At 49.5% G+C, this 20,438-nt stretch overlaps 1 protein-coding gene across 2 annotated transcripts in view; it reads right to left on the bottom strand.

The window, feature by feature from the left end:
- Positions 1 to 3,107: 3,107 nt before the first annotated feature.
- Positions 3,108 to 20,438, bottom strand: part of MAP1A (microtubule associated protein 1A) — a 72,743-nt gene continuing 55,412 nt past the window's right edge. For both annotated transcript variants that reach the window (XM_026115563.2, XM_026115565.2), the window contains 3 exons: positions 10,228 to 19,114; positions 7,433 to 7,665; positions 3,108 to 6,651 (listed from right to left, as the gene is read on the bottom strand). In XM_026115563.2, the coding sequence (XP_025971348.2) occupies positions 6,496 to 6,651; positions 7,433 to 7,665; positions 10,228 to 19,114 (9,276 nt within the window). In that variant the 3' untranslated portion in view covers positions 3,108 to 6,495. The remainder of the gene's footprint in view (positions 6,652 to 7,432; positions 7,666 to 10,227; positions 19,115 to 20,438) is intronic.

Raw genomic sequence — 20,438 nt, 5'->3', positions numbered from 1 at the left:
CTTCTGAATATGTCTTTTGGCTGCTGGAGCCCTCTCTCCAGAAATTGCCTGCATTGGTATTTTGCTTAGTGGTAATTCTGTTTTTGTTCTCCAGACAGTTTGTGATATACCAGGTTATAAAGGACCTCCTGATGCAGGGCAGAGTAACAGGGAGACAGTTTGGTTGGTTGTGACTAGTAGTAGTGTTTCTGCTGTGGAGGCAAATGTTTGGGGTTGGGAACCCGAAAGACTTAACCAGTTCCACAGGCAGCCCGGAAGGAAGCTGGGATAGCTGCTGTGGTGCAAGACTTGGGTTCTAGCCTGTTTCTGCTACGCCTAGTAGACTGGCCAAGAAGCGATGGTACACTTCATAGAAGAGCTGCTCAACAGCTGCCTCGATTAAGAACTCTGTGGTCTTTCACGATGCTCTGACACTTCCAGACGTGCAGCTGCAGTGTGCGATGAAATGTCAGCACTGACTGCTGTTAGTGCAGTGTCTTCAGCACATTTTTCTTGGCTTAGCAGCCAAGATGTGGTTGATGGCACCTCCCTTTCCAAACAAAGGGATGTGGAAATTGGTCTCATCCTGTTCTCTCTATGATCTGTTTGTCGCTTGAACTAGAAGTGGTGTAACAAAGTGCTCTGAGTAACGAAGGAGGGGAAAAAAAAGAAAAGACAATTATGTAATTTCTGGACACACTGGTGTATCCAGAAATTACTGGTGTTTTTGGCTAAATCCTGGCAAAGCCAGCTCTGGCGCCTCAAATCTATGCTGATGCTTAAGCTACATTTTTCAAATGCTTTTGGGCTGCACAGGTCCTTGTCCCATCGGCACAAGTGGCTGCTACATGGTCTTGTATCTCCGGCAAGGTGTAGCTACAAACTTTGCCTGCAGTACTTGGGGTAGCTGGGATCAGGCCTGTCACATCCGTGGCAGATACTGCTAAGCAAAACTCCCTTCCTGAATTCTTGTTACCACGTGCAATGGAAAAGCGGTATGGAAAGATGGATCAAGGGCTTGTGGCAGAGCAGGCAGGAAATACCAACTGTCTATGTCAAGTAGTTGGAGCATGGCAATATCTTGTGTGGGCTGTGGAAAGTGACAGCTCCTCTGTCAGGCCATGTGTTTCTCACTGTCATCAGCATGTACGAGCAGAGTCCTTGGAGCTGGAGAACTTACGGGATTGTGCCACAGATGCCGTCATTGCATCCTTGGCTTGGCGAGGCGCAGGCAGCCCTGACTGTTGAAACAAGACCGAACTGGAACTGCGTGCTGCTGCTGCTGCCTTGGGCCCTCCTCTGGCTGAGCAGTTTGCAAATCCTGAAAGAACTGATTAAGTGAGGGCCGTGTCATTGCCTTAGTGGAACTTGCCTTTTGTTTTTCCTTTCTTCTGATTACTCAGTGCCATGTGACTTTCCCATGAATGACTAATCCTTACTTTCCCAAGTCCTACCCAGCAAGTGAGGAACACAACTCGCAAGCAGAGGACAGCTCTTTTTTATCCTCTGTGCGTGTCCCCTTTTCCCCTAGTGCTCTGGTCCAGAAGGACTCGCTGCTCCAGTGCCACCACGCTAATGCCTGCTCTGTCTGCTGGCGCAGAGGAGCAGACAGCCCAGGAGCCTGGAGGGCTTGCTGTTTGCCTCGTTTGATTTGACTAAAGTCCGGTTTGGCACTGAACTGCAGCCCCGGCAAAGCCAAGGCCTGCTCCGGAGCCTGTGCTGATCTGCTTCCCTGTTACAGACCTGCCGCTGGGTCAGCACCGATGCTGGTATCCAGGTCTCAGTGACACTTGAAAGACTCCAGCTTCAGTGTCCTCCTGCTCTTTGCTGGAGGGGCACTGGTGCCTCAGGACCTACTTATGGGACTTGCACCATGTCCCTGCACTCTACCTACTGCATTTTCTGCTATGCTAACTCTGACTTTGCCTCCCTTCTCCTGCAGAACAGATGTCTTCACCGCGGCCTGCGTGGTCCACCTACACAGGCAGGCAGGGAGCTCTATTCCGCAGGATGGTGCTGGTCAGGTGCTCAGGCCACCCTTCTCTGTACACCCTCGGGCCTTTCAGCTAGCAGGAGTATGTCCATGTACTGTTGAGATGGAAAGTGGTTGTGGAAATAGTTTCTGGTTCATGGAAATGGTCTGTGGTCCCTCTCCTGTTAGTAACAGCTTTCCAGGCTGCCCTAAGCTCTTTGCAACATGCTGCACAGCTGTATTATGGTGTGGCAACTCTGTCCGCTCTTCCGAGGGTCCTAGAGCAGTGCCTGCTTCCCCTGCTCCCTGCACTCGGCTGTGCCACTGTGGTTCCTCCCAGGGACACCCAGAGAGGAGCAGAGCTGGTTGGGCATCAGCCTCTCCTGACCGGTATCTAGCACAGGCAGAGCCCAAGGCTGCTGTCCTAGTTTCTGCTAAGGAGCAGAAGAGCTGAAACGAATTGACCTTTCCCTTCAGAGGCAGCCTGGGGAGAGGTACGAAGGTCCTCTGCTGCAGTGGGGATTGCAGCGTGGGATGCCCCGTCGGGGCCTGGGCGGCCTCAGGGGCCGGGCTGAATCCCCGGCGCTGGCGCGTTGCCTGGCCGGCTCCCACGAGGCTCTTGGAGGAGCGCGGCAGCCGTCGGGGACTGCGGGGCAGCGGGGAGGGGCGTTCACGGGGCAGCAGGGGTATCCATGGGGCAGCAGGGGTATCCATGGGGCAGCAGGGAGGGGCGTCCACGGGGCAGCAAGGGCATCCATGGGGCAGGCTCCCGAGCACGGCTCCGCGCCGAGTATGGGGCCGCGTTCAGGCCTGGGCTCTTGGTCGTGCGCGAGCAGGCAGGATTCTTCCTCTGAAGAGGAGGAAGCTGGAGCTGTGAATTACTGCGCTGGGATCACGGAGGGAGGCTGCTGTCGGGGCAGGGGTGTCTCCCCGGTGCGGCTGCCCCTTCGCTGGGGCTACGGGCAGTTCCAGCAGCTGCAAGGGAAGGCGTGGAGCAAGGTGTCAGCAGCGGAAAAGCCTGGGCTCACCTGAGCTCTTCAGCTGCGACGCGGCTGGCCAGCATCGGGGGGAAGGATGCTGGTACGGCAGCAGCATCTTTGTGCCCCCCTGCCTGCAGCGTGGACTCGCCTAAAGAACAGTTTAAAACAGCTGAGAGTGTTCTTGTTCACAATTAATGTGGCTTTATTGTTAATGTTCTGGGCTCCTCCCTTGACAGTTTTTAGTTACAGCGTTTCACGTGGAAAGGGGCAGAAGAACAGAAGTCAAGGAACTAAATTGAAATAGAAACATGATGCTGAAGAAAAGAATCAGGGCTCTGTTTTAAAACATTCAGCATAGAAAGAAGCTAGGAGCACAAGCTGCCATTTCAATACAGTTAAGACGTTCACTTTTTTAATTATAGGTTTAAAATAGTATTTTTTTTACCTATTACATACAGGAAGATTACGCGCTGTTGCCCACATGCAGAAACAAGCAAAAGCAGAGTTAAATGTTTTCTCTACGGTGTTGTTACCTCTGGCTCTGGATGGGTCCTGCCGGCCCCGGCAGCCACTCACAGGGCTGAGCAGGTTCAGACCTTTGACAAAGTTGGCGTTTTTACAAGTCTTTTTCCCCACAGTTTTTGAAGACAGAGAGAAGCGGAAGGCAGCACAGACTGCTACAAAAGACTGAAAAAGGTGTGGAGTCTGGAGGACAGGGAAGCGAAGTGGTGTAGGATACAGCTGTCGGAGCAGCACAGCGAGCGGAGGGCAGGCGTTCGGGGGAACACGCGCCCGCGGCGGTGCTCCTGCCTGGAGGATGCAGGCACCTTGCAGAGCCTCACTGTCGCTGCTTCTTAGTCAGAACTGCTTCAAGTTTAAAACTGAGAAACATTCACGTGTGGGTCTATCTAAAGTTAGTGCATTAGCTTTACTTCCTAGCCCCTCTGAGGGATCCAGGGCTCCAGTCAATGAGGATGCAACACCCGTCCCTCTGGCTGCCGGCTGCTGAGCTGGAGGCATCCTGCCCCTGCGGCTGGCCCTCAGCCGTCCCCTCAGCAGGTCTGCCAGGGTCTCCCCAAGCCCTGAAGGCAAAACCCCCGAGCAGCGTCCAGGGGAAAACTGGAGGGGGTCTGTTACTGCCTGCAGCTGTTTGCCGTACCCAACATTCGTAGACGCTGACCCCCCTTTGGATTACAGAGAATGGCATTTATTCTTCTGGCAGATGCACTGTGATCCAATGGTTTAAGTGAATACAGCACAAGGCAGGGATTTGGTAAATCCCTGAGTAAGCTCATATGCTTCTAACAAGGCCTGTGTCAAAAGGCCTGGCTGCTCCTGAGGGAGGGATTGTTATCCTCAGGCTTTGTCTTGCAGGTGCTTGCTTTTAGACACAGCCTTGCAGGCTTCAACCAGAGACCCCTTCTGTTGCCAGCAAATGCTCTACCCAATTGTCTGTGGTCTTTGTTGTTGTTGTTTCTTAAATCACAGCATCTGAGTATTTGCACTGAGAAACCTATGAACTGACACCAACAGCACACAGTGCCATGTTAATGTGTATAAATTAAAATATTAAATCCACGCAAAATGTAGCTTAACATCAAAAAATAAATATATAAATTAAATGCAAAATAAACGATTTCCCTAGACATCCCATTTTAGTCCTAGGAGCAGGCTTCTAAGGCAGCATTTCCTTTATGGCAGCTGCCAGAAAACTAGCACTGAGACTAAAGCGTCCCAGGCAAGCACAACAGAGTCCAGGATGCTAATTCCGGAGCCAGATCTGGGCTCAGGGCCAAGCGCAGTGGGTAGCAAAGCAGATGGAAATACGTTGAGTTGTATGCCAAGCCTTGACGCATTGCTTTATCTTATGTCCCCTTCCCCAGCGCATGTCCTACTGCCACTCTCTTTGTCTTACTAAATGGCAAAATAAAAGTCCTCCCTGTGACAAGACCTTCCTGTAGTGCTGAGAGGTGGCAAAGGCTCCCCGGTGCTGCAAGCTCAGAGCAGCTGAGCTGCTCTCCCGAAGGTGCTGGAAGCCAACAGCTGGAATTGCTTTGAATGCCAAGGAGGCTCTGGGTGACTGTTCAGCGGCAACGGTGCACTCGTGGCACCTGGCTACGCTCCGAAGTGCAAGGACACAAGCCCACAACAGGTACGCAAGCAATGGCCTGCCAGCTGCAATTGCATGTTTGCACAGCGTGTCTTGCCAGCGGCTCAGCTGTGCTGGCAACGCAAGTACGCATGTCCCTGCTGCAGCTGTGGAGGAACTAAGAGCAAACACACACATTTACTAAACTACTTTCCCCAAATGTTTTTGGGAAGGGGTCCCCTTTCCTTGCAAAGCAGGTTCTATTCCTCACATCCTAGGCACACTCAGGGTAGCAAAAAAGTTGAATGCGGTTAAGAAGCTGGATCTCTGGCATACAGGCAGAGAAGAGACTACTGCCACTGCTTGCAGGGCTGGCACACATCAGCTACGCTATCCAGAAAATAGCATCTCTTCGTACAGTGCGTAGGTTTGTCAGCTGCCTCACCGCACTCCCCAAGAAAGCCTTTGGTTTACAAGTGCAGGGTGTTGTCAGTACATCAGAGGCCAACAGAGGCCAGGGTTGTTTCAGCCCTTCTGCTTTAGAGGGTTCAGTAGTTGTGCGTTTTGGTTATTATTTGAGCGTGACTGGGCTACGGCCCCCCTGTGCCTCCTGCTGTTACCCTGGTGAGGGGCAGGAGCACACCAGCCACTGCATGTGTGCAAAGCTCAGGTGAGAAGAGTGGGAACGTGCTCTTCACAGCAAAGAGCAACAGACTGAGCCCCCACCCCTGCACCCCAGTGCCCTCGAACCAGCACATCCTTCAGCCCAGCCCCTCGAGCACGGCGAGAAGGGGGAGCAGGTGTTACAGCATTCCACAGCCAAATACTCAGAACAGAAACCTGCAGAGCTGGCAGGCAGCGACTCTGCCTGTCTGGAGTACAGGTCCCCTTTTGCAGAACACCTATGGGCTCCGGGTGGAAGAGGGAAGAACGCCCTTCATGGTCTCGTTATTCAGGAGTGTTGTGACCAGTTGGAGGGTTTGGCCTTCCCTCATCTCCTTGCTCTGTTTTCTTTGCAAATTAGTTTCCTTCTCTGCCCCCCAAACACTGTCTTCATGCAGCAGCAGCATTTCAGCCCGTACTGGAAAGATGAGCTTCAGGGTGCTACGAGTCAAAGGGCAAGGCAGCCAGGAAGAGAGCAGAACAAGCTCTCACAGCAGCAAGGCAGCCAAGATACTCTACAGATACTGCATAGGCAGCAGAATGAAGCAGGGAAAGGGAAAGTGCCCCTGGCCTGCAACTGCCCTTGCACAAACTCTTGGTTCAGTCCAGAATATTACAGAGGCCCCCCCGCCCCCCCCCCGCCTCTCTCGTGACATCCAGTGCTGAGCTAGATGGGTACCCGATTGCCTGACGAATGGGAACCATGTAGAGGACTAAACCAGAGAAGAACTGGACTGTGATTAGATGGCATCTCTGATGTTGCATCGATGATTGGAGAGTCAATGGATGAGTGCAAAGTGTGGCTGGGAGATTTAGAACTCGATCTTACAGGCTGGGAAAGATTCATCCTGCATCACAACAGTGCTGCTGCTTGCCAGTACCATGATGTTCAGTTCCTGCTGTTTCTCATGGGTTTGCTGGTACCATTCTCGTGTCACCTCAGTGTCATGTGTTGGTATCAATGTCACCTGCGGAGAGAAAGCAGTAGGGGTGATTGTTTGAGAACAATTGCAGTGATAAACAATGCCCATAGGACCTGAGGCTAAAATTTCCTATCGGTTTTGGAACATTGTCCCCTTGGTGCTGCGTGTTCCATTTAATGTCTTTCAGATGTCAGGTTCTCTAATGCAGCGCTGATGCAAAGTGCAACTCAGGGACCTTGAAATCTGAGGCTGCTGCAACTGAAGGAACATACAGACTTTCTGGTAGCTGTCCTCAGAACCAGTGCCCGCCAGGATCTCCTGCAACCCTGACTAAGCAAGAACTGTGCGGAAGAACACCCAGATTTAAAGTCACTAATAAAACGCTGCCATCGGATAGAGCTTCAGCGTGCAAGGCTAGCAACAATGCCAGGCAGGGCCTGGGACACCGGCATGATAATTCAGGCTGAGCATGGGACCGTTTTGTTTGAGGCTAGGCTAATCCTGCAGCAGGTGAGTGAGTGATCTCTAACGGCCCCCCCCACACACACACAACCCCCCCTCAGAAGGACGTGGAAAGGAGAACACGTCTGTTTCCAGTCTCCCCAGTCTACAGGTGTTGTCCTCCTCCCCCTTCACGGGAACAAACAGGGCTCCCGTCACAGCGGAAACACCAAACGGCTACTCTTGCAGCACTGCAGAGCAGGGCATTCCCAGTCCCATTTGGGTCCTCTCGGTGTTTCTTTGGGTACGTTTCTGACGTGCCCCTTCTCCCCGGCGCTTGTGGCACAAGGAGCGTCCCCCACGCGTCGGCACGGCCACGTCCTACCTGCAGGTTCTCGCCCCACTGCGCCTTCCCTTCCAGGAGCGCGTCCAGCACGGCGCGGCTGGGCTCACCGCTGGCTGCGTCATTCCCGCTCACGACATAATACGACGCTCGAACCCGCTTGAAGAACTCCAGATCCGTGTTCTTGCCGCTGCAGTGGTTGGGGATATATGCCAAGTCCACATAGACAGGCGGACCCAGGGGCACAGACAGACCACTCTTAGGACTACTGGAAGCTTTGGGGAAAAAAAAAGAAAGCAGAGGCTATCAAAAACCTTTCTGGAAAGGATAAACACTCGAATTAGCAGGGAAGAACTTGGAATTCAGAGACCAAGTTAAAAGATTTAGCCAGGCTCTGCTACCCAGAGGTGATCTGAGCGGACCGCTGGGGCCAGCGCTGTTGCAGCTGTCGGGAGGGAAAGGGAGAGCTGGTCTTTGGGGTGGGACTGGAAGGGTCTAGGCTCAGAATTCTTTCCTGAAGAACAGAATTAAAGTCCCTATTATTAACCTTTGTAGAGTTGCTATCCCAATCAATATTTAGCTAATGAGTCCTATTTTTTTGTTGCTTAATAACATATATTTGCCAAAGAAAGCTGGTCTAACGGCCTTTATATGCAGTCTTAGGGTTTTACAGTAGTCTCTTTTTCTGGACACTCCGTCCTGCCATCCCTGTGAACCGCTGCTGTTCCGAGGACGCTATTACTTATTCCTAGCAACACTGCTACTACTTTTGCATGGCTCTTCATCATTTGCTGCAGCTTACGTTCACAAGATTAGAGATGCCCAAACAAGTGCTGGTATACACGCATGCACACACGTGCACACACACACACACGCACACATGCAGACACATGCATGCGCACACACGCACACACACACGCACACACACACACACACACACAGAGGCACACACGCACGCACACACACGCGCACACACACACACGCACACATGCAGACACATGCATGCACACACGCACGCACACACACACACGCACACACACACGCACACACACACGCACACACACACACGCACACACAGACTGCCCTCTCCCTGCCTCCGGCTGTCTGCGGAATCACAGAGGCCTCCGGTCTCTTTTTCCCCTCCATGTACTGGCCCTAGGTGGTTCTTTTATCAGCATAAAGCCATTAACTACCAGCATGGACAACTCACTGTGCTGCTGATCTGCTACACAAACAAACAAACAAACAAATCGCTGCCTGTGTCAGCCGTTCTTATGGCTGTCTAGTCTTCGGGCCAAGGTTGATTTGGGCAACACAGACCACTGCTCTGTGCACAAACCCTCCATCCTATATCTTTGCTTCAAAGATACAGCTTCTTTCGGGCTCACACATCCAGACACTGCATCTTGCCCGTCCTTTCTGCGCAATGCCACCAAGACACTGCTAATGCCCTGGCGCAGGCACTCTCTTGACTGTACCACGTGTCTCTCAGCTAATCACAAAAGTCAGCCGGCTCAGCCCCCGTTCAGCCCCCGTGACACTGCAGAGCCTTACCGGGCCTGGCACCGTGGCCACTGCATCTCTCCACGCACTGCCTTCATCTCGCTCACCGCGACGCTGAGCAGAGCCTGCATCATCTGCTCAGCGGCTCCTTTGCCTTTGCTGTCAGTGCTGTCAGCTGCTCTTAGCCACGTTGTATTTGCAACATGCACACAGACTGTCTTCGGGGCCCCTTCTCCTCAGCGGCTACGGACCAGGAGGAACGCCCCGGTCCCGCTCCGCCTGTGCCCTGTCTTTGCGCACTGCCTGCAACGGCAAATGCTGCGACTGCAGCGTTTCAGCCTCCCTGGTGCTCCGCGGCCCTTCCTGCCTGCTGACGTTTGCCTTACCCTCAGCACCAGTATCCCCCAGCAAAGCGTTACGGCTTCCTCCGCGGCTGTGCGGTGCCCGGATCGGGGCTGCTGGGGTAATGTACCATCCAGTACCAACAGCACCAGGAGACACCAGCAGAGCCCTGGTCTCTGTGTGACCGCCTGGAAAGGGCCCGCGGGCTGCACAGATACCTGAGGCTGACTCCCTCCCTCAAACCTTTTTTGTTTAGGAACAAGAGAAGACCACAGTCTTCAAGGCTGTCAGGCTGCTGTTCGGGTCCACACAGAAAGAGCTGCAACAAAGACCGTTGTCCCGTGGAAGAAAGGAAGTATCTGACCACGGCGGGCACCTGGTGCGCTAAGTAAGAGCATTAGCTCTGTCCTGAGCAATGCATTTACCTCACTCACAGGCTGAGAGGTCACCCCACTTCTTAAAACACACATGCGCACGCACGCGCACGCACACACACACACACACACACACGCACGCGCACGCACACACACACACACACACACACACGCGCGCGCGCGCGCACACACACACACGCGCGCGCACACACACGCACACGCACACGCACTCTCTCTCTCACACACTTTTTTCCTCTCCATCCCCAGCATCTCTTCAACAGCACCCAACTCCTCTAAAGACCTGTCACCTCTCCACAGAAATAGCCCCCGGGTGTCACTGAATCGCAGCCTAGATATTTCTGAATTCCCAGCACAAACTAGGTCACCAAGGACTCTTTGCAGAAGTGTTTGGGTTCAGCTCTGCAGGGCTTTCTGGAAGGGTTTGGGTTTGTTTGGTTTTTTCCCACTGACATGTACGACACCCTCTCTACCTTCTCACTACTTATAACTTTTTATGCCTGACTAGGAAGTCCTAGGCACTGTTCTGCTCTACTTAACTCAGTGCTTTTTCTCTATGACCCTAAAGCGAAAAAGCATGCCTAAGGAACTATTTCTTACCAGGGTTTGTTTTGATGCCATTAACAAGACTTTTGCCAGGATTGCTGTGACTACTTCGGGACAACTCATCCTCTGTGTGAGGAGCCTGCACGAGTGTACTACGTGATTTTGGCTTTTCTCCTCCATCTCTTTCTTTTTTGGCAGTGGCAGATTTTGGAGATTTGTCTGATGGCTGTTTCACAGGAGTGGGTGACCGTTTCCCTTTGACATCTGATTTTCGGGCAGGAGAAGATGATTTGGGTTTGCTCAAAGGCTTCCTCACACCTTTGTTCTTTTCCTTCATGTCCTTTTTGGCAATTTTATCAGTTCTGCTCACACTTTGCTCATTCGCCAACATTTCAGGGTCTACCATGCAGACATCAGGGTGAGGAGGATGGGGATGGGGATCTACCATTGGAACAGGCTGAGGATCATGGCTGGACCTCGCACTGGCATGATGCGCATTCCCAGCAGCTTTGTCCACCGGGAGGAAATCGGCATCTTCATCCGAGTCCATGTTGGCATCTGCTGTGATTGACGGACATTCCTCCGTCTCAGGTGGGACATCAGAGTCTGACTGGGAGGTTCCGGAGTCACTCACTGATGTTGGGGGGGTTTCCTCCACTGTCGCGCTTTGCGCAGGGCTACCACTGGTATGGGGTGGTCTGCCTTGCACTGAAGGATGGCCTTCCTCTTGTGAGAGGTCACTGTCTTCGGAGAGCTCATGAGGACTAGGGTTGATGAATGAAGGAGAGAGCTCTCCCTTCCTGTGCCTGTATTCGCATGAGGAAAATTTCTGTCCATAGTCTGAACTGCCTCCTAAATATGGCTCCATCTCATGGGAAGCATCTCCACGGTCCTCTGCTCTTCCACCCCTCTGCACGTCTGGGAAAAAGGGCTGGAAACTGTGTTCGGGAGACATCAGAGAGGAAGGACGGCTCTGCCTCTCTGTGTCCTCTTTGCCTGTGCATGGAGAAAAACTGCTGTCAGACTCAGGATATGTTTTTTCATCTTTTGCCTCTGCTGCATGGTGTGTGCTTTGGAAAGCCTGCAGACTTGTGCTCACCTCTGTTGGACCATTGGCTGCGGTTTCATCTTCATGCTGATGAGGAGGAAATGTTGTCAACATGTCAGGAAGAGATGTCACTGTCATCAGCTGTTCTGTAAACGATGACTTCTGCTCTGGACTGGTTGCACAGGCTTGCTGTTGTTTCTCTGCAGAGAATGGTGCGGGCAGTGAGCTCTGGCTCTCACGTCTGCATGGCAGAGTGCTGTCATCCATTCCACCGGTGAATGCAGAGCCATGTTCTTCAGCAAACACAAAGTCTTTGGTTTCAGCTGAATGTGTTTTCACAGTCTTATCTGGAATCTGTGGAGACACATCCCAAAGGCTCCTGGTACCTAGTTCTGCTCCTGTGTATGTGGAAAGCATGTGGGAGTAGAAACTTTCTGCTGTGCTTGGTATCACAGGAGTGGTAGCTTCAGACGAAGGTTCCTCTGACAGGCTGGAAGAGTCATCTTTCAGCTGCTGTTGGGGCACAGAGTCTCTTTCCATAGCTTTAGAGAACAATTTATCTTCTTCATATGGACTCAGCGGTGACAGTTTAGTAAAAGATGAGTCGAGACTGCCAGTTTTCTCAGAAACCTCCAAGTACTCATCTTTCTTCCCCCTGTCCGAAAGCAAAGCACAAGGAACCTTTAAAGTAAGAGACACATCCCCTAAATGGCTTGATAAGGATTGTTCATGTCTGTGCACACCAGATGTTTCACTCTTTCCTAGCAGAGAGCATTCAAATCCAGACGAGATATCCATCGCTATTCCCTCTACTGTTGGACTTTTTCTGTACTCCTCATTCTGTTTTTCAGAAGCAGATTTCAAGTATATGGCTTCCTCATAGCACTTGGAGACCATCTCTGTACTTGGATAATCTGTTACACAGAACTGTGATTCCTTAATGGATTTTTCAGCATCCTCTCTCTTTTGCAAAGAATCTTGGCTTAAAGAGTACGTTTCTGAAGCCTGCTTATCTGTGCCTATGTCTGGCAGGTCACTGTAACCCGCAACATATGTCCCCACAACTGTGGCTGATGCAGTTTTGCTAATTCCATATTCCTCTTTCCACCCCGGATCAGAAGGCGAAGAGGCAGTGGAAGTGGATGAAAGGGACTCCTGACGCTTGCTTTGGGGAGGTGATTCTGACACTTGAAACTTCTCCACTAGTGAGAAGTGTGCACAGACAGTTCCCGCAGCCTGGACAGGGCCAGGCAGTTTGGAGTCCTTTTCGGATTTCTCCTTAGCACCTTTTTCTAATTCTGAATCACTCGTGCTTTCTTCGCCTTGCCCTGCTTTCTCATAGTGTATGTCTTTGGGCTTTGGGCTTTCGGCTTTTGGGGATAGAGATCTCTGCTCCTGGCTAGACAAAATGATGTTCTCATCTGGACAAGGAGCGTCAATATATGCAGCGGATTTTTCTTGATGAAATGGGTCAATCACGTCTGTAGGAGAGGCAAATGCTGTGCTTGCAGATGACGGGTGCAGAGGAGAGCCCAGTTCCGGCGAAGCAGAGGACACCTTCAGTTCTCCCTGAACTTCGGGTGTCCTGGGCTTATCTATTTCAGGCAAGGGTGAGTATCTTTCATGGATGTCTGCATACTCAAAGGATGAACCTGATTTATCTTTAGGGGATGCTGGAGATGACAGCTCCTTTTCGGTAGAGGTATAAAGACAGGACTCCTCTTCTTTAGCAGAGACATGATAAAATTGATCTTTCTGAGAGATCAGTTCTGCTGCTGTTGGCAACATGCCAGTTTGACCTGGGCTATCTGCACCTTTGGATGTGAAGGAGGAAAGCCCAGCTCCAGACACAATTATCCTCTCATAGATGTCAGCATACTGGAAACTTCTTTCATCAGGGTAGGGAGTTGGTTCTCTTTCTTCTTGCTCTGCTCTTGTGTAACCGTCATCACCGCCGGGTCTGCAGACCTCTTGGTCACAGGACTGAGGTTCAGAGGGGCTCCTCGAGCAGGATCCCGGAGGAGATGTTGCTTGGCTGGCAGAGCCGACAGCCTCAGCATGACCCACAGCAGCGCTGCTTTTCTGAGGAGCGTCTCGTCTTAGAGGGGCACGTGCGCGCTGACCTGACCCTGCAGCACTTTCTTCTGGGGAAGTCGCTACGTATTCGTATTCTGCTGGTCTTGCGGGGTGCAGATGAGCAGATGCTGCTGCCGTCTGCTCTTTGTCGTCTTCAGACTCACGAGGAGCCTCGGTGGATTTACATTCATCCTCTGGCTTTCTATCATCTGGCTTGTTTTCAGAGTTTATTTCCTGATATGGACCACTGGCATCTGATTTCTTCTCTGTATCCTTCTTTGGGACTTCCTCCTGTAAAGGTGTCTTGCACTGATCTGTCTTGTAAGGCCTCTCTGGCTCTGGTTTTGCGTAGGTCTGCTTTTCCAGAGTGCTAGCCAGTACAGACAGGGGAGACGCTGTCCGTGCTTGGTCTAGTGACTTCGCATAGACACCTAAGACAGCTTTCTCATCATCGCCTAGGTAGGAGTAATCTTGTTTAGATGTCAATAACAATTCTTCCCTTTCTTCGTCTCCAGCTAATGCTTTGGCCTGATGTTCCTCCCCAGAGAGATACTGAGAAGACAGAGGTGGACTGTCCACTTGTTTTTTTCCTGGGAAAACGATGTCAGCAGGAACTATTTCCACTTTATTTGCTTCTGCTGTAGGCTTGGCACCCTTCAGTGTGTCTTCTTGGTAGTCACACGGTCCCATTTTGAAATGTTCTGCTTCTGCTTGCAGCAGCACGGGTTTGTCTTCAGCATGCCGAAGACCCTCCTCCTCCTCACTGGTGAACAGCCCCGCTCTTCCAGTGTCTCCTCCTTCCTGAAGATACTCAAATGCAGCGCCCCAGGCTTCGCGCTCCGCTCTTCCCCAGGTGTGTCTGCCAGGCGCTGCCGCAGCCAAGATCTCCTCCTCTCCCATTTTAGGAAGGGATTTTGTTTCATATTCTGGTACCTCATCCAAGAATGTGCTCTCTCTCTCCTTGTCGTACCTCTGTCGGCTTCCCTGAACAGGGATCTCCGCCACCTCCTCTGGGAACCACACTTTCTTCTCATAACTCAAGTCTTTCACATAAAAATCTTCCATTTCTGGAGATTTTTCTTCTTCAGCTTCTGTAAACCTGGAAGATTTTGCATCTTCAGTAGAAATGCATGAAGATGTTTTATCTTGAATTGGGCTAGATTCTGTAAAGTGTAAGTCCTTCACATCTTGAGATATTTCCTGAGAGAGCAATCCTGCAGTTTTTCCCTTAGATGGGCCCTTTTCTGTTAAAGAAAACAAACTTCTATCATCTGGAGACATTTCTTCGATTGAAGTATCTCTGGGTGATATGTCTTTAAGCGAGCTACTTTCTGGGCAAGGAATAGATTTTGACACTTCTTTAATGAGCTCTTCAGCAGAAATTTTCAGGGATTTTTCACATGTAGCCGGGCTCTGCTCTGTGAAAAGCATGGACTTGGCAGCTCCTGAAGGGAATCTGTCAGTAAAGTCAGACAAAGTTTTTTCTTTAGCAGAAATCTCTTCTGTGAAATTGAGAGATTTGGTGTCTTCTGGAGAAATTCCTTTAACAAAAAAGTCTGAAGAGATTTCCTTGCTGGGACTCTCCTCAGTAAGAGAAATGGATTTGGTGTCTTCTGGAGAAATGTCTTTAATGGAAACACGAGAAGATTTTTCTTCTGAGATGTCTTCTGTGAAACAGAGCAGCTTCCCTTCTTCAGTTGCTAGTTCCTTAACAGAAATATCTGGAGATTTTTCTTTCCCAAGACTTTCTTCTGTAAAAGAAAGTGACTTGGTGTCATCTGGGGAAACTTGTGAAGATTTGTCACTTTCATATTTGCTTTGGTCTGTGAACCGTGGCGTATCCATGCTTCCTAGAGACACATCTGTAGTAGAGACTGGTTCGACGGAGAGACGTTTCGAAAATCCCATCAATCCTTCCATTATGGTTTTCGTTCCTAGCTCTTTTTCTGGCTCTGAAAACGCATCTGCGCTGGGATGAGGCAGTGTGGAACGCTCCTCCTCCTCCTCCCCTATCACTACCGTGTCCTGCTTGTGGTAGGAGAGCCAGGGCAGCTCCTCCTTTCCCAGGGGCGATTCCTGCTCCTCCTCCTCCTCGGGAGACGCTGGAACGTCACTGCCCAAGTCCAGCTTGTGCTGTGCAGGGCCAGGCGCTTCCTTTCCATGTCCGTACTGAGCTGCAGACACCTCATCTTCTCTGAGAGGTTCAATTTCACTCTTGACTCCTTTCGCCACAACAGTTTGTCCCTCCGATTTCTCAGCAGCAGCATCTGTTTGTTTTTCAAATAGGTCTGAATCTACTGTTTCCAGCTTTTCCTCCACTGGAGACTGGTGGAAAGGTGTGTGTCCTGCACTAGTGGGGCCAGACTGGGTGGGAGAGGCCATTTTGACTGTGCTGTCATCAGGACTCATGCATCGTTCTTCAGCCTCTACAGAGGCAGCGTCAACCTGGGAAAATGTTGTTTCTTCAGTGGGTAATGGTAGACCAGAAGTCTGCATCGCTTCTGTGGGGACATTGGTTAAAACACTCTCAGGATGTCCTTGGTGAGCAAACAGTGGGGCGCTGTAATGACCTTTGAGTTTCTCAGGCATTTCAATATTTGGCGTACCATCTTCTTCTTCCTCCTCTTCTTCCTCTGCCTCTTCACGAAGATCCTTTTTTTGAGCTTCTGGTTTTCTCTCTCCTTCTGTGAGTGCATGGAAGTCTTCAGGAGGTGGAGATTTAAAGCATTTGTCTTCCTCCAAGGAAGATGTGGGAGATATTGTGCCAGCAGAGGGAACATAGTCCAGACCCTGGGTTGCTTCAGTCCGCGATGAGGGGATGCTGTTTACTGTGTCTAGAAGTAAAGAGCTTTTGCCAGTCTCTTCTGTTTGCGGTGCTGTTATAGACGCAACAGATTGATCTTCTGCTACTGAAGTTGCAAAAGATGAAAGCTTATCACATTCTGTAATGGAGGTAGCAGAGGATATATGTTCTTCCTCGGCTAGAGGTGCTGCCACAATGTTTGTAGGATACGCTAGGATTTCAGACTCCTGGCCAGTATAGCCCTTGGCTGCAAGGTCAGAAGCTGGCATGGCTTGTATTCCATGTACTGCTTCAAAAGAGCCTGGGTGGTCAGGAACAGAAATGTCATATGCGTTGACATCGTACTTCAAGTGTGGGATCCTCTCTTCCTGTTCATCATGTATTTCTTCATCAGAAATGGTCTGCTCTGTTTCTGAGTAGCCTGGGATAGTTTCGTCTTGGATGTATGAAACATGTTCTGCTGTGGCTCCCGGTGGGACTGGCAGACTGCTCAGATAGGACTCTTCTTTTGTTACCTCCTTTGCTAGTGATTTGGTTTTCTCACCCACTTCACTAAATTCTTTTTCTGTTTCTTTAGCAGTAAATATTTTGTCCTCCCTCTCATCCTGATTCAACTCATAGAAATCTTTATTTTTTTCTGTCTTCTCTGCCTTCATGTACTGTTCTTCCTTTTCTTCCAGCTCTGCCTTTTCTATCACATCCTCTCGCTTTTCCTTCTCACCCTCCTCCTGTACCTCTGGCCCCTCAATATACTTTTCACAAGTCTTTGTTTCTGCTTCCCTCTGCTTTGTGTCCAAACAGATTTTTGCCTCTTCCTCCTTTTCTTCTTCTCTGGACGCTGCTGACTGAACAACTTCGGCCATGAGGTCCGTGTGTGATGGTATCTGTTGTCTGTCCGGCAACAGCTGAACTTCCTTGTCCTGCCCAGCTTTTTCCTTGAAGTATCTCGTCTCAAGAGTTTTGTCCATTGCTGTTCCTTCATCCTCCGTTTTTTCAACTTGACCTGCTCTCAGTTCTAGCTGGTGAACTGCCTTTTCCTCTACTGGTGATTCTTTTTCCATATCAGTAGTAGTTATTCCCACTTCAGAAATGCTCATTTTCAAAATCAGATCAGCTTCAAGGTGACTCTGAGCAATCATGTCAGGGGACACTTTTATTTCTGCTTCAGGTGCTCTCATGTTCATATCACTAACTTCAACATCAGACTTCTCCTGAGTCACCTGCAGGTCCTCTTTCTCTTCATGCTTCAGTTCCTCGAAGTCCTTAGTAAGGTCTTCTGGTGAAGACAGGACCAACCTCTGTTCAGCCATGAAAGTCACTCCTGGCTCCATCTGTAAAGGTGTCTTTTGCAATGGTGAAGTCTTCAGCTCGGCAGGTACTTCCTTTTCAGGTTTGGATTTGATCTTCTCGGTTTTGATTCGGCCTGGAACTTTTGCCTTGTATAATGTTTTTCTTACTTCTGGGGTAAATGGTTTTAAATCTGGTTTAGACATTTTTTTTGGCTCTGGTTTAGTTTCTTTCTTTTTGTCTTCTTTCTTTGAATCTTTTTTTTCCTCTTTCTTTACATCATCTTTTTTTAAGTCCTTTTTCTCCTTCTTAATCTCTTTCTTTTCTTTGTCCTTCTTCTCCTCCAGTTTAGATACTTTCTCTTTGAGATGCTTTTTGCCAACCTTGTCTTTTGTTAGTTTTCTTTTCTCAGCTTTGAGAGAATCACTTGATTCTGTCTTTATCTTTTCAGGTTTTACAGGTTTCTCAAGAATTCTCTCAGCTTGTTCTTTAACCTTTTTCTCAGTTTTAGCATCCTTTATGACCTCTGGTTTTACCTCCTTAATCCCTTCCTCAACTGCCTCTTCTTTCTTAGCTTGCTTTGCCACAGATGGCTTAGGGGAAGATTTAAGGCTCTCTTTACTGTCAGTTCTTTGTTTAATTTTGGTCTGCTTCAGCACAGGTGGAGGCATTCCAGAGGAGATATCTTTCTGAGTAGCCACCGGGTACCTCAGAAAATCCAGGTGCTTGAGTTTCTCAAGACCCTCCAGTATCTTGTTTTGAGGAGCATTTCCAGGAAACAAAACCCTTACAATTTTCTCTGTCGGGCTAGCTGGCAGCCACACCACTAGGGCTGTGATGGATGTGAGATAGGGAACAGAGATTTCACCTTCCTTCCCACTTGCGAGAATTATGCCAGTCTTTGCTTTACTATTACCAGCCCATTTCTGCATTAGAAACTGCATTTCCTTACTGTCCTTGACAGGATTCAGAATGTACATGTCCAGCTTACCCACTCCCATTTTGTGGAAGAGTGTGATAGGTTCAATGGTATTGCTCACCACCCTGTACAGAGGCTCTGATTTAATGCCAAGTCTGTTGAGATATTGCAGGGTCAGGCAAGCTTCTTCAATGCTCCGCTTTACTTTCATGGACGATTCAGGCATTTTCAGTTTTTCAGGAACATTAAAGAAAACCACACCCAGCTCGGGAGAAATGAGGTTCTTCATCCAGTCACTGTAGTTGGTGGAGCCCTGGGACTGTTCCTCCTCCTGCTCAGCAACTTTCCTTTGCAGCAGCCCGTTGATACCAGGCAGGTTGTCTGCACCGATGTGGGTCAGGAGAATCGAATCAATCCTATCCAGGTGCCTCACTAGCTTCCAGAAACAAGATTTCCTGTCGGAGCCACCATCCACTAGGATGTTAAACCCATTGACGGCAAAGAGAGCAGAGTCACCTCTTCCACCAGGAAATATGTAGCAGCAGGGTTTAGAAAGCTTCAGAAAGCCCCCTGAGGTGGGTGGCTCCAGGAGATCAAATGGCGATGGCACGTCAACTGTCTCAGAGACATATTCTGCAAATTCAGACACCCCATCCATTTCTGGCAGAACTGGATCAGGATTCAGCTTCAGATTAATAATTTCCTGAAATTTAGGATGCCCAAGGTTGCTCCAGTCTCCTTCTCCCAAACACGACACGGTAAGGGAGGCCTTGGTATCCGAATCAGTGTTGCTAAGAATCTGGGTGACCTATTGAGACAGGCACAGAGAAATCAAGGTCAAACAGTGCTCTGAGACCAATGCAGCTCTTTAAAAAAATGGCCAGTTAATGCAGAAGTACTGATGGCTCCATGGGCACTTTACTGACAAGAAGCACTGATGACAGACGAAATATGCAAAAAGCCCATTGCGAGTAGATGCATGTGACCATGTTCTGCTCTCTTTCGAAATGCTGATGGGCTGTTACGCTTCTTGACTATTGGGAATGCAGTGCAAAAGGCCTCAGGGAAGAAAACAAAAGCAGAAGTCAGCCTGTCCTCTTTCCTTACTTCTCCCTATTTAACCTGGGATATCAGTCCCTAGCGTGGGTAAGAAAGGAGCTGTTTCTTCTTGATCTATGAATTCTAAGCCTGAGACACCCTTTTCAATGCTAAGCATCATTGCCTAAACTTATCTGACTGACAACCCTCACTTATTGCCCAGTGAACACTCATATGGCACCTAGTGCAGTTTTAGTGCCATGGAACTTTCTCTTCTAATCAGATTCATTTTCTTTCCTGGACCCTACTTTAAAAAGTCAGGACCCCATCTCTGATATATATTGGGTTGGAGATATGCTACATACTTTAAAAATACAGCTAGGATTGATACGATTTCACAGGTTCCTTAGAGCTCTTCAGAACATTTCCTGAGAAAAGGAGCATTACACCTTGAACTTCTTAAAGTATCTGGAATGAGGTAGGTACACGCCTTCGCACTGTATTCTCTTAGGCAGCCCTTAATTGACTAGTGTCCAAATAAATGGGCCCCAGAAACAAATGGGAACAATCAGTCTGTATTAGCAAATACAGAGAAAAATAAATAAAGTCTTTCAGATTTCCTGATGCAGCTACAGCAATAACGTTAGTGATGGTCAAACTAACCGCACAGTCATTCCTGCAGCAACTATACATTCAAATCCAATGCAGGTCTTCTAAACATCTGTGCATAACGGTCAGTGGAAGTGGGGCTTGTCAAAAACTGAAGCAGCATATCTGTGTTGGCAATGAGCCTCAATAGTAAGAGAGCTTAGAGCCTCTGAGAAGAGCTGTAATACAGCCAGCTAAGATAATTAGTATTGGAGCAGAGGTCCAGAAGTGTTGTCCTACGAGGTTTTCAAGAAGCCACCGGACAAAGCCCTGAGCTACCTTGCCTACCTTGCAGGAGGCTGGACTAGAGACCTCTCGAGGTCCCTTCCCACCTGAATGATTCTGTGATTCTATGATTAAATAACTACAACATTTCATCCTCTTGTCATCTTTATGCAATGAATCCAAAACTCTCTCTCTAGCTTTCTCTGTATATAGCTATCCAG

Source organism: Dromaius novaehollandiae, chromosome 10, assembly GCF_036370855.1.
Source record: "Dromaius novaehollandiae isolate bDroNov1 chromosome 10, bDroNov1.hap1, whole genome shotgun sequence".
Lineage (NCBI taxonomy): Eukaryota > Metazoa > Chordata > Aves > Casuariiformes > Dromaiidae > Dromaius > Dromaius novaehollandiae.
Note: the sequence above shows the minus strand (reverse complement) of the source record. Positions and strands in the feature narration are given on the sequence as shown.